Source organism: Lodderomyces beijingensis, assembly GCF_963989305.1.
Source record: "Lodderomyces beijingensis strain CBS 14171 genome assembly, chromosome: 3".
NCBI classification, from domain to species: domain Eukaryota; kingdom Fungi; phylum Ascomycota; class Pichiomycetes; order Serinales; family Debaryomycetaceae; genus Lodderomyces; species Lodderomyces beijingensis.
In genome coordinates this window covers 974481-986254 of record NC_089972.1, presented here as the reverse complement: position 1 = coordinate 986254, position 11774 = coordinate 974481, and the positions used below count along the sequence as shown (strand labels likewise).

At 44.9% G+C, this 11774-nt stretch overlaps 7 protein-coding genes across 7 annotated transcripts; 6 read left to right on the top strand and 1 right to left on the bottom strand. All coding sequences in view use genetic code 12, as the record gives it.

The window, feature by feature from the left end:
• Window positions 1–297: 297 nt before the first annotated feature.
• LODBEIA_P25060 (uncharacterized protein) lies at window positions 298–1146 on the top strand (the record flags this gene model as incomplete). Its single annotated transcript, XM_066972513.1, has 1 exon — window positions 298–1146. One exon carries the CDS (start codon window positions 298–300, stop codon window positions 1144–1146), a length of 849 nt encoding a protein of 282 aa, XP_066829444.1.
• Window positions 1147–2044: 898 nt separating this feature from the next.
• Window positions 2045–2978, top strand: LODBEIA_P25050 (60S ribosomal protein uL5; the record flags this gene model as incomplete). Its single annotated transcript, XM_066972512.1, has 2 exons — window positions 2045–2047; window positions 2457–2978. 2 exons carry the CDS (start codon window positions 2045–2047, stop codon window positions 2976–2978), a joined length of 525 nt encoding a protein of 174 aa, XP_066829443.1.
• A 1769-nt stretch (window positions 2979–4747) lies between these two features.
• LODBEIA_P25040 (uncharacterized protein) lies at window positions 4748–5563 on the top strand (the record flags this gene model as incomplete). Its single annotated transcript, XM_066972511.1, has 1 exon — window positions 4748–5563. The coding sequence occupies one exon, from the start codon at window positions 4748–4750 to the stop codon at window positions 5561–5563; it is 816 nt and encodes a 271-aa protein (XP_066829442.1).
• Window positions 5564–6447: 884 nt separating this feature from the next.
• Window positions 6448–8127, top strand: LODBEIA_P25030 (uncharacterized protein; the record flags this gene model as incomplete). The annotated part of the gene is made up of 1 exon (XM_066972510.1): window positions 6448–8127. One exon carries the CDS (start codon window positions 6448–6450, stop codon window positions 8125–8127), a length of 1680 nt encoding a protein of 559 aa, XP_066829441.1.
• A 178-nt stretch (window positions 8128–8305) lies between these two features.
• Window positions 8306–9355, bottom strand: LODBEIA_P25020 (uncharacterized protein; the record flags this gene model as incomplete). Its single annotated transcript, XM_066972509.1, has 1 exon — window positions 8306–9355. The coding sequence occupies one exon, from the start codon at window positions 9353–9355 to the stop codon at window positions 8306–8308; it is 1050 nt and encodes a 349-aa protein (XP_066829440.1).
• Window positions 9356–9695: 340 nt separating this feature from the next.
• On the top strand, window positions 9696–10874 carry LODBEIA_P25010 (uncharacterized protein; the record flags this gene model as incomplete). Its single annotated transcript, XM_066972508.1, has 1 exon — window positions 9696–10874. One exon carries the CDS (start codon window positions 9696–9698, stop codon window positions 10872–10874), a length of 1179 nt encoding a protein of 392 aa, XP_066829439.1.
• Window positions 10875–11216: 342 nt separating this feature from the next.
• LODBEIA_P25000 (uncharacterized protein) lies at window positions 11217–11714 on the top strand (the record flags this gene model as incomplete). Its single annotated transcript, XM_066972507.1, has 1 exon — window positions 11217–11714. One exon carries the CDS (start codon window positions 11217–11219, stop codon window positions 11712–11714), a length of 498 nt encoding a protein of 165 aa, XP_066829438.1.
• Between the last annotated feature and the right edge of the window lie 60 nt (window positions 11715–11774).

Genomic DNA, 11774 nt, shown 5'->3' with positions numbered 1-11774 from the left:
GGGGGTTTGAAATGTAATCAACTACCTACTAATGAACACACCTGTATTATTGTAATGAAAAATGAAAATTGTTGTCGTCTCTAAATTTTTTGCGACACCTCTTCTTTTGCGACATCAGGACAAGTGGCGAAACCGGACATCTTTTGCCATTGAAATCGAGACGTTGTCTGTTCTCGCCAGAAACCATAACCAACTCCATCGATCAACTCGATCAATCAATTGAACTCGAACCCCAATTCATTCAAAGAGGATAAATCCTTTGGAAATTGGAAGAAAAGAAAAGGAACCCGCACCACGATGAACGCAATAGCGCAGAAATACACCAATGCCAACACCAACACCATCCAAAACGAGATAAACTCAATCAACACCCAGCGCTCCCTCCAACAACAGCACCACCTCGCGCCATCAATATCGATACCACCAATTTCACAACCTACAGATTTTTTACGCGCGCACACCGATGATGCCCTGAACCCCGACTGCAAGATCAAGATCGCCCACGGCACCACGACGTTGGCGTTCCGCTTCCAGGGCGGCATCATCGTTGCTGTAGATTCGCGAGCCACCGCTGGGAATTGGATCGCGTCGCAGACGGTCAACAAGGTGATCCGCATCAATCCGATGTTGTTGGGTACCATGGCGGGCGGTGCCGCGGACTGCCAATATTGGGAAACGTGGCTAGGCACCCAGTGCAGGCTACACGAGTTGCGTGAGAAACAACGCATATCCGTTGCTGCTGCCTCGAAGATCTTGAGCAATTTGGTCTACTCGTACAAGGGGATGGGGTTGAGTATGGGGACTATGGTCTGTGGCCATACTGCCAAGGAAGGGCCCACGATATACTATGTTGATTCAGATGGCACGAGGTTGAAGGGTGATTTGTTTTGCGTTGGCTCGGGCCAGACGTTTGCGTATGGTGTCTTGGACTCGGAGTACAAGTGGGATTTGAGCGTTGAAGAGGCGTTGTATTTGGGCAAGAGAAGTATACTTGCTGCGACTCATCGAGATGCATATTCTGGTGGTTCCGTGAACTTGTATCATGTTAATGAGACTGGGTGGACTTATCATGGCAATTACAATGTGGGTGAGTTGTTTTGGGAAGTTAAGGATAAGGAACACTCTTTTGTTAATGTTGATGGGTGAAGAGATATTTATACCTTAGCTTAGATTACAATTGAATTTTAATGGGAATCATTCTAGTTAGTTGGAGAAGGGAGAAGTAGAGTATAGAGCGCCAGTATCATGTCTTTTTTTTTTCCTTTTCTCTTTTTGCTTGTTTTTCAGTCGAGATGCCTTGTTGCTAACTCTGCATCGCTATGGAGGACATAGACTTGAGATTGGACTCGCCGGCGACGGTTTCAGGTCGAGGATATCGTGATTGGGGGTGGAAAGTGTCAACTCCTTAAGGGGTAGTAGGTAGTAATCTCTCTCTCTCTCTACCCCCTTGCACATTTAGAAGGTTGAAAATCTACACCACATGAGTCCACCAGTCAGCAAAGTATGAAATTCCCATGGTGAATACACTTGGCTGGATATTTGTCGACAGTAAAATAATGGACTTGACAAATGGGACAGAATGACGTGGATCCAATGCAAAAGCAGGACGTCCTTTTGGAGCAGATCAGTTTCCACTACGCTGCGTCGGGAAATCATGAACTACAAAAAAAAAAAAAAAAAGTAGAAAGGTATGAACCTCTGTTATGAAACGAAGCGCCTCCTTCTCATCCTCTCTGCTTCCTTTAATGAGCCTCAAAACCATCATTTTCTTTGATAAAGTCAGATATATATATATCAAGTAATCACCTGGAGGTAACGGTTGAAACAGCTGAGTGCGTATCTCAAAAAATTCCCAGCACGTGACTTTTAGGGGTAAGCCCTGGGCGCTGCCAAATTTTTTTTTTCTTCCTGTGTGTCTCTGTCGCACCAAAGGGTGAGGGTATCGCATACACTCTGAAAAATTGTTCCAGCCGATAACCAAAGAGGAGCACTGACTGTATACCCAGTGCTTTAACCAAGACCATATACATATACACAACCAACGATGGTATGTTTTTGAAGTGAGGTGGACCCCAGGAGGAGACTGCAGGGCTTATATGTGAAAGGGGATTTGTCTAAAGAAAGCGAAGTTGTATTCCAAAACTGGTTCCAGATTGAGATTGAAATGGAGATTTAGAGGAGTCATCAACAGTGGAACTTCGAAGCACCAATCGACGGATGTCAAATGAACCAAGACGCATACCACGTTCTCATATGAACTCCTACACGAATATCTACAATTTTCGTGTACTCATTTTTGGGCATCATCTAGCATACTTTACACAATGTTTTGACCAAGCTCATCTTGCAACAAAAGGATTCCAAAAATTTGCACGATGCAGACGAATCCCGGCTTGCCACTAGTCCTTAGTTTAGAAAAATCAAACGAGATCACTAACATGCATTTTTTTTTCTAGTCCGACAAAGCCCAAAACCCCATGCGTGAATTGCGCATCGAGAAATTAGTCTTGAACATTTGTGTCGGTGAATCCGGTGACAGATTAACCAGAGCCTCCAAGGTCTTGGAACAATTGTCCGGTCAAACCCCAGTGCAATCCAAGGCCAGATACACCGTCAGAACTTTTGGTATCAGAAGAAACGAAAAGATTGCCGTCCACGTCACCATCAGAGGACCTAAAGCCGAGGAAATCTTGGAAAGAGGTTTGAAAGTTAAGGAATACCAATTGAAAAACAAGAACTTTTCCATCACCGGTAACTTTGGTTTCGGTGTTGACGAACACATTGACTTGGGTATCAAGTACGATCCATCTATTGGAATCTACGGTATGGACTTCTACGTTGTTATGGGTAGAGCCGGTGCCAGAGTCACTAGAAGAAAGAGAGCTAGATCCACCATTGGTAACAACCACAAGACTAATAAGGAAGATACCATCCAATGGTTCAAGACCAAATACGATGCTGATGTGTTGGACAAGTAAGCTAGTACTTAGGCACTTAATGTAAAAATATCGCAACAACTTTGCATTCACTTTTCGTTTCCGGTTTTTTTTTTCTTTTGAAGTTACTCGTGTATATCAGGGTGTTCTTTTGGTCAAAAGGCATGCTAGGTTATGTGTGGTATTTTCATCCATCACAAACCGCGGTGATTGTCTTTGAAAATGGTTATTTTACGAGCCTGTGACAACTCTCAAGCAACAATTCGAAAATGGAAGCTTCTTCAAGAGAGAACCACTCTTACCACTCTTACCACCACCATTTCGAATATTTCAATACAAACCTTCAGGTCTTCCGGATCTCTTTCTTCTTCTTCTTCTTTTTCTGTTTCTTCTCTTGAAGACACGAAGATGAATGCAGAAAGCTATTGTCTCTTCCACTTGTTGATACATATCCATTTACGAGGTGAGATTGACAGGAGAAGCAAGGAAAGAGGCCTCATGCATTCGATTGAAATTCATCAAAGGCAACCAGAAATCGGCAGCCATTTCACTCTCATCAGTATTGAAAAATACCAATTCCGCGCTTCTCCGAAAGCGGAAACAAATTCCGCCCCTCTCTTCTTTTCGAGCCCTATGGCCCAAGAAACCACATTTGAACTATTGAGCAAACACAGCTGATGATCAATTAAGAGTGTCCCCCAATTTGCCCACGGCAGCTAGTGCTATACCACCAATGTGTGAAGTGCGGCCCACATCCACAAGTAAACACGAACTTGGGCTCCGCAGTTGAAATCGCACAAAGTATTTTTCGAGCCATATGGTATCACGGATAGGGGCATGGGCAGAGATAGAGGGAGAGAGAACGGGCATAGGGCGATATTGATATTAGTGCCGTACAGCGCAAAGTTAGCGCAGGGAACGATGATTTGACTAGTTTAAAACAGTGTGGAAAATGTGCCCTGAATCGCTTCTGCCACTTATAGACTGCTCTTGGTGCCTCCACCTCCTCCGTTAGTGCCCTTACTACGAGCAGTAGGGAGAGTGGCAGTGGTGGTAATTTGCCTCTTTTCCGTTTCAGCACAAGGCTCTAAGTCCATGACGCGATGGGCATCTATACAGTTCAATCGGTTATTGGTGGCCCGAGACACATGAGAATTTGAAGAGATCTTCCAAAAAGTTTGGGGGAGACCGCCCAATATGACCACAAGATGAAATAATTGCTCTTGAAGAGAGGATGATGGGGACGAATCTAGATTTCCATCTTCCATCTTCATTCGGTGCCGGCACCAACGGTTGTCTCTGTTGGCTAGCAGATCTAATGCCACTACTACTTCTACTACTTCTAGTATAGCTGCTTCTAGTATAGCTACATCCAATACGAAATAAAGTAGGTATACGCGGAGAAAACAGCTTGTAGGTGTTGTTCTGTTGGAGGTGTGAAAGTGGAAATTGAAGATTTGCAGCTGTTGATCAAAAGTGGTGCGCTGCGGAAAAGGAAAAAGAGAACCAGAAAGAGAAAGAGACGCTGCCAGTGCCAGTGTGAGGTGTTGATGGCAAATAAAGAGACCTATTTAACAGTCAATATAAGATCTTAACTTCGTCTCAAGTCAACGGGGAGGTGAACTATATATTACTTGGCTATTTAAGAACAAATACACTCAGCTACACCCAGGTACATCTCAGCGCAGGCCCCCTACCTTGTGGCATTCATTCTAAGCGTTTTTTTTTTTTTATTTTTATCAACTTGTTTCTTACAGGGTTAAAAGTGCTATTCCCGGTTGTCACTCCTTGAACTTCTCTAGATAGATGTCATGGTCACTATAAATTATGAACCGGTTGAACATTTGAGATACATTGACGACAATGTTAGTCCCGAAGAGAGAGCACATGTGGAACAACTAATACGGATGGAATTGGCGGGCCAATTCAATGCAAATATCAATAACATAGCTAACCATAATACCCTGAACGCAGCTGATGAGCAGGTGCCACTACCCCAGAATGAACTAGTGCCCAATCATTTGCCGCTACATCCCATGGTGAACCAGCTTATATCGCCGTCGCCTCCAATATTAGAACGACCTGGGAGTATGGTAGATATGAGAATTGATGCGTTTGAAGAAGACTTGCTGGATGTGGAAGATGAAGACGACGATTTAAGGACAAGAGCAAGACGTGGTCAAAATGGTCTGGCTGGCCGTGGCGGTGGGGTTGATATGTCGAAATATACAAATTTCAACACGATAACATCACCGACAGAAGGAGACGAGTCGGATTCAAATCCAGATGTGGGCAGCATCAACTATAGAAATCTATATACAACATTGGGACATTCGACTTTCCAACAAAGAAATCTAGATTTGCTTCAACAGAACCAGGAGACGTTGCACGCGTTGCAACAACGACATTTGCAAGATTTGTCGCAATACAATGATGAACTAATGACCAGCTTAAATAATAAACGCAAGATGATTGACGATATCGAAGAAGCAAACAAGAAAAGACAATTGAATGAACTCAAGCCGGTGAATGATTACCTAAACAAGAGATGGAAGCAAGGAATAAATACTGCTGTTGAAATAACAATCGAAGAAGCAACAGCAGCCCAATCAAGAGCAGAAACTTGATTTTTCACTCATAATTTGCACTCGCCGGGTGAGCTTTCTTGGGGTGTTCCAGAGGTGGTTATTCCCTCAGTATTTGAGGATAGCGCCTCAACTGGTGTATAGATGTATATGTATATCAATTTCGCACATGAATGCTCAATTAACTCTAAGTATTCAGGAGCGATTTCGTTGCGTCTTTCTTCTTCATATACAACATATCAGTTCTATTGCTACCAACATTGACAACTCTTGGACACCCTTCCCTGTGCTTGTCCAATCGGAAACACTCTAGACAGTAGTAAGCATCAACACCTTGCTCGTTGTTCAAACCCAACTTGTTGCCACACAATATGCATTTATTCAAGAGATAGTCCACTGAACAATCTTGGCAGATATGCACTCTAGCTGTCGAGTTAACAAACGAGTCACAGATGGGACATTTGCCATCGCAGTTGGAACATAGCTGTCCTATATACTTACCTGGTTGTTTCATACATTGTACTAAATCAAATTGATGTCGCGACATGCTTGTTTATCTTGTTCTCCTGTGGGTGTGTGTGGCTTATAGGGTGGACGGGTTACCTGAAAATCGGTCTATCCATCTGTCTGTATGAAAGGTGAGGTCTTTCCTGTCTATCGGTACTCCACCTCAAGTGCTGATGAAAGTATCCGCTGCTTGAAACTGAACCTGAATTTGAACTCGAAGTTGAATATGAATTTTTTTCTCCCTCTCCTCTTTTGCAGCCTCCGCCATTGAACCCACCAAGTTGACAAACACCAGCAACAGATACAACAGATACAACGCCACGACAAACCGACGTAGAGGCTGTTGCAGGTAAAACAAAGAAGAAGAAAAAGCAAAAGCAAAAGAAAACAAGAGAATAGAAAACTGTAGGGTCAAAAAGATGGAAGACCCACTACTGGATAACGAATGTATCATTTGTTTCGAGCTAATCAAGCAAACAGATCAAATAGGTCAACTACCTTGCTGCCCCACAAAATTGTACCACAGAGAGTGTATCGAAATCTGGTCTTCGAAAGCAAACAGTTGTCCCACGTGTAGAAATAACTACTATAGAGTCAACATACTGGTGGCGAGCGCCCCCGCCAAGATTGTGGAAGTCATCCGGGTGCAAGACCGAATCTTGCCCAATCCTGCAATAAATGAAATCCCTGAGCAATTCATTGATTTGATAAGCGACGTGAGAGCACAACGCCAGCAAGAACAACTACTCCCGACAGAAACGACAACTTCATTCTGCGCTATATGTAGCACAACCAGACGAAGTAGTGCAGACCAATCTATACTGTGCTATCAGTGCGGGTCTAATTTCCATTTATATTGTCTCGGGGTGGGGCAACTAGAGCAGGATTCTTTGCAGTGGGACTGCCCCATGTGCGATTATAGTCAAGAATCATTGATACCGAGACGAAGAAGAGGGGTCATCAGATCCATTATGGCACTGCTGCTGCGACACTACCAACCACATGCACGTGCCTCCTCTTCCTCCTCCACCACCACTAGATCAACTTTGCATAGACCTGGTGGGCTAGTCATATTTAATGAGAATAATGAAATCGATGACGCATTCCTATATGAAGATGAAGAGGAAGAAGAAGAAGAACGAGGCGTAGAAGAACCCACATTTGAACCAGAGTTGAGATTCTTGCAGCAACAGCAACAACAGCAACAGCTGAGTTTTGACCGGGCGCTGCCGCGAGTCATGAATGGTGGAACTTTGCTCCGGAGAGAAAAAAGACAAGAGGAACTGCTTACCCAGGAAGAAGTCAATTCATGGGCTTGTTTTGATAAAGTAAAGTGCAAATCTGGCAATTTGACAGCTGGTGGCAGTGCGTTTCGTAATCTCGAATCCACTGCTTCAACGCTGGCATCGTCCAATTTCGTAAGGAAGAAAAGGAGAAAACGTTCAATTGAACAGTCATCTGCCATGGAATCATCATCAGCATCTACAACAACAACAACTCCAGTAGTCCAACCACGAATAGTCCAATCCAACATCCCACAACCGAGCCGTATTGCAAACTTGATCAACGAGCTCAAGACCAACAAGAAACCAACTCCATCGACACTCACTTCGTCTCATTTCTCGACAAACTTTAGTGCTTTCCACCAGCACAGTTCGCCGACATCGGAATCAAATTCCACTTCATTGGCAAACAGTCCCATGGATATAAACTATTCTTCGAGCGATGATAATGAATATACCGTTGCGACAACCACGAATACCAGTGCCACCACCACAACCACTGCAACCGCTGCTAGTACTAGTACCGCCACCGCAACGATTGCTTCAGCGCCACGGCCACGACGTGATCAGCTTTCATACAATGAGAAATCAATCATCCAGAAGCATCTACGAGCCAACCTCAAGAGTCGATACAAGCCCGGTGTAATTGAAGATGGAGTCATAAGCAACGAAGAGGAATTTATAGAGATCAACAAAAATATCTCAAGACGCATATATGGTCACATTTTGAACTCGAGCTGTGATGTTGAGGAGATTTTCAAAGATGAGCGGAAATTGCGGGCTATTATTGATGAGTATGCCAGCAATCTGATATAGGAAATAGGCTATTTTTCAATGAAACTCGCATGCATGAATGTGTGCATTCAAATCGGTTTCGTCGATAGATAGACCAAGCGTAGCAATTCGTAGTTGGATTACAATCGCCAATCCTCATGGGAGAACCGCAACTTAGAACCATAAAGAAAGGCAAGGAAGTAAAAAAAAAAGTATATTTTTATCTACGACGAGGTCCCTTTGGCTTGCTAAACCTAAGACCAAGATTCTGACCACCTGAAGACGCACCAGACGAAGCAGTGGTATAAGAAGCGGAGGAAGAAGCAGAATCATCAGCACCTCCCTCGTCTCCACCTCCCGCATCCAACTCACTCACATCCAACTCTTGCAAATCGCCAACTTCCAAATTCTTATCCACCACCACCAGAAACTCATTCTTCAAACGTTGAATCAAGCTGTTTTTCGACGCGGCAAACACCATCCTGTCCTTAACCGACGATCCCAGCGGACACGTGTATATGAACGCAAATTTTGTCAGTTGATACTTGTATATAATGTACTGGGGCCCCTTGCCCACGTTCGCCGCGAGAGTTTCAATTAGATCACCCGGTTGGACCGCGTGCAAGCTTTGCTGAAGCGGGATGATTTCACGCGGCACGTCAATGTTGAAAATCACAACTTGGCCCACGTCACGCAACTGTGAAAGCGCCTGTGTGAGTTGTGCATCGAATTTATACAATATGTCATTCGAAGTGTTCATGCTCGCCAACTCTTTCTTAAACCCGCTGAAATGTTGCTGTTGTTGTTGTTGGTTGATCTTGTTCAAGAGCTCCTCGTCTTTGCTCATGGGCCCGGCTTGGCCGTCTTCACGTAAGCATTTCTCGAAATAGTCGAGGCTGACTTCGTCCAACTCCGTCCACGCGAATCTATGTTTGAAGTTGTATGAGCCCAAGCTTGCTAACAACGTGTTTTTCGTTGAGGCGTACAACATCTTCTGCTTGATTGGTGCCGAGTCCGGGATAAAGCTTATAAAAATCTGGGATTCAGCGTGGGGTACCACGAGGTACGAAGGTTGCGGGAATTTAGATGAAAGATATTCATGAAGCGATTCGAATATTGCCAGGGGGGTAGTGGATGTTGGTGGCGTGTATGCTGAGTCTGGGATCAATTGAGTTGCATCGGGCGAGGTTATGATGACGAGTGGCTCCTTCGAGGTTTTGAACGTTTCTGCTAGTTCGTGGGATACTGTTATTCCTGACTGTGTCGACATTAATGGTTCTTGTACGAATCGGAATAGATTGGCACCGGTGTTGGTTGGTAAAAAACAATTGGTGGGTGCTGAACAAAGTAGGGGTTGCTACCATCACCACCCGTTAAGCGGCGGCAAACTTTAGCCCCTTAAGATAATGTCGGTATTATCTTTCAATTATCAACTTTTCAGATTCGGCAAGTTTATAAACAAACCTCCAAAATGGAGACCATCACAAGATAGCAAAGACAGACCCTAGACCCAAAACACATTCCGGTTGTAAAAGAAAAGCAAAAAAGTGCTGGTATTGCCACTGAAACCATATTCACAGGGGAAAAAAAAACACAGGATCTGATAGATAATGGGGCTACTTGATCTACTTGGCTCGAGCGGCTCCGCTTGCACTACAATTCCAACCTTCGACGAGTCCAAAGACTCCATCGATCTCCAGATCAAGTCACTCCTATATATATTCAAACGGCTTTGCATACACAAAGTAACGCCACTTACAAAAGAGGGCAAGTTGAGACACGTGGATGCTTTTGAGATGCAGCATGATCCCATGTCTGATAAACTCGATCGGACGTATAATCTCGATTTCTTCCTCACGCTGGTACTTTTGGACGATGAGCATCGGGTCCTCGTTGACTTTGTCAAGAACAAGTTTCGATCGCTATGCTTTGTGAGTGGGCTACCTTGCATCTCGCGACCAAGTAGTCCCGTCAAGGGAGAGTCTGCAAACAGGGACGGGTCGTTATCGTCATTTCCGCAGTTCACTGATTCGCACGGCAGGAAAGCCTCTTCGTTCCATTTCGTGTTGTTCCCCATGGAAAACGTCACCGTTGAGGAATTGGTGCATTTGCTTTCAACTTCGGAGCTCTACCTCGAGCACTCGGTGCCGTTCATCAAGCGATTCAATATCGCGAGCGAAACAGCGAAAAAAGTCTTTGGCGCTCAATCAGCTGATCCACAGGAGGTTTTGAACGTCACCCCGAGGCAGAAGCAGCGGCTCATTTACGGATATTTGACGGCGTTGGCGAAGCATGTGCAAGTGATGCGGATCTATGAGGAGTATACGAAATTGCATCCGTTAGTGTACTCGGATTCACAAAAGCCAGCTTTGCAGCACTCGCCATCGCAGCATTCACTCAAGTCACTCAAACTGAACGAAGCCGGTACGAAACGACATGGTAATACCCCTCCCCTTTCGCCAACGAGACTACATTCATCACCAACAAAGTTGGCACACAAGAGATCCTCGACGAACATGCTCAAGCCCAAGCCCTCGATTCCCAAATTGCAGTTGGAAGAATTGTATAACCCCCTTACGTCTCCACCGCGGCCAGCGCTGCCGATCAGAAAAGTCGCATCAAAGAGCGAGTCCAGTGATCTGGAAAATAACAAGTCGGGCTCCTTGACTTTATCGGAAGGAGGCAAGGAGATTTTGAGATTGGACGTTTATGAAAAATGCAAGATTGCCGTGCAGGACAAGATTGGCGCTGAAAGCAAGAAGATACTTGCTGGGCGTGGCTCATCGTGACGGGTGGTTACTATCTTGGTGCTATTTACCGACTTTTAACGTGTGTATTTTTATAAACCATTTGTCAGAAATATATTCATACCCCCCATATTCTTAATTTGCGCGAGTAAAGATCGCAACCCGCGCAAAACTTCACCATCTCCACAACCACCACCATCTTCATCATCACCCTCCATCTTCATCTCGACTCAATCAAGGCCAATGTTCAAACACTTCCCAAAACACCACCTCGCCCTCCAGCGGCACCTCCAGCGGCACCTCCACCGCACCATACCCCGCCCAAAACTCTTCTCCAAAAACAACGCCACCCCATCGCTATTCCAATCTCCATCCACGGACCCCATGTCGCTCTTCAAACCCTCCCAGAAAGCCCAGCCACCAGTAAACCCCGCCGACATCCTAACCCAGAACGACATCTTGCTCTACGCATCCAAACCCCACAACTACATCGAGAGCATCAAAGATAATGGCTTCCATTTGTCCAACTCCTACTTGATCACGTCCCCTGATGCACACGGTCACGTCATCGGGTTATGTTTGATTGGATCCGAGACGTTTGAAGTTGATGTAAGCGGAATGTATCATGTCACAGGGCACGTGGTGGAGTTTGATTCGCGAGTGTTGGAGATCTTCGCAAAGGTTCACCCGAAGCCCGAGATTGTTGTAGTGGGCTTAGGGCGCGAGAGCCGCATGTTGAGTTCGCGTAATCGAGATTGGTTTCTGGAGGTGGGGATACTGTTGGAAGTCAGCGATCTGACTAACCTGGGTCAGATTTTCGATTTGTTGAGTACGGAGCGGCCTGGTGTCATTGGTGCGTTATTGTTGCCTCCGAATGTATAGAGTTTTGTTAAATCAACGAGTCTATAAATTGATTACCGTGTATTTTTTCATTTCTAAAAT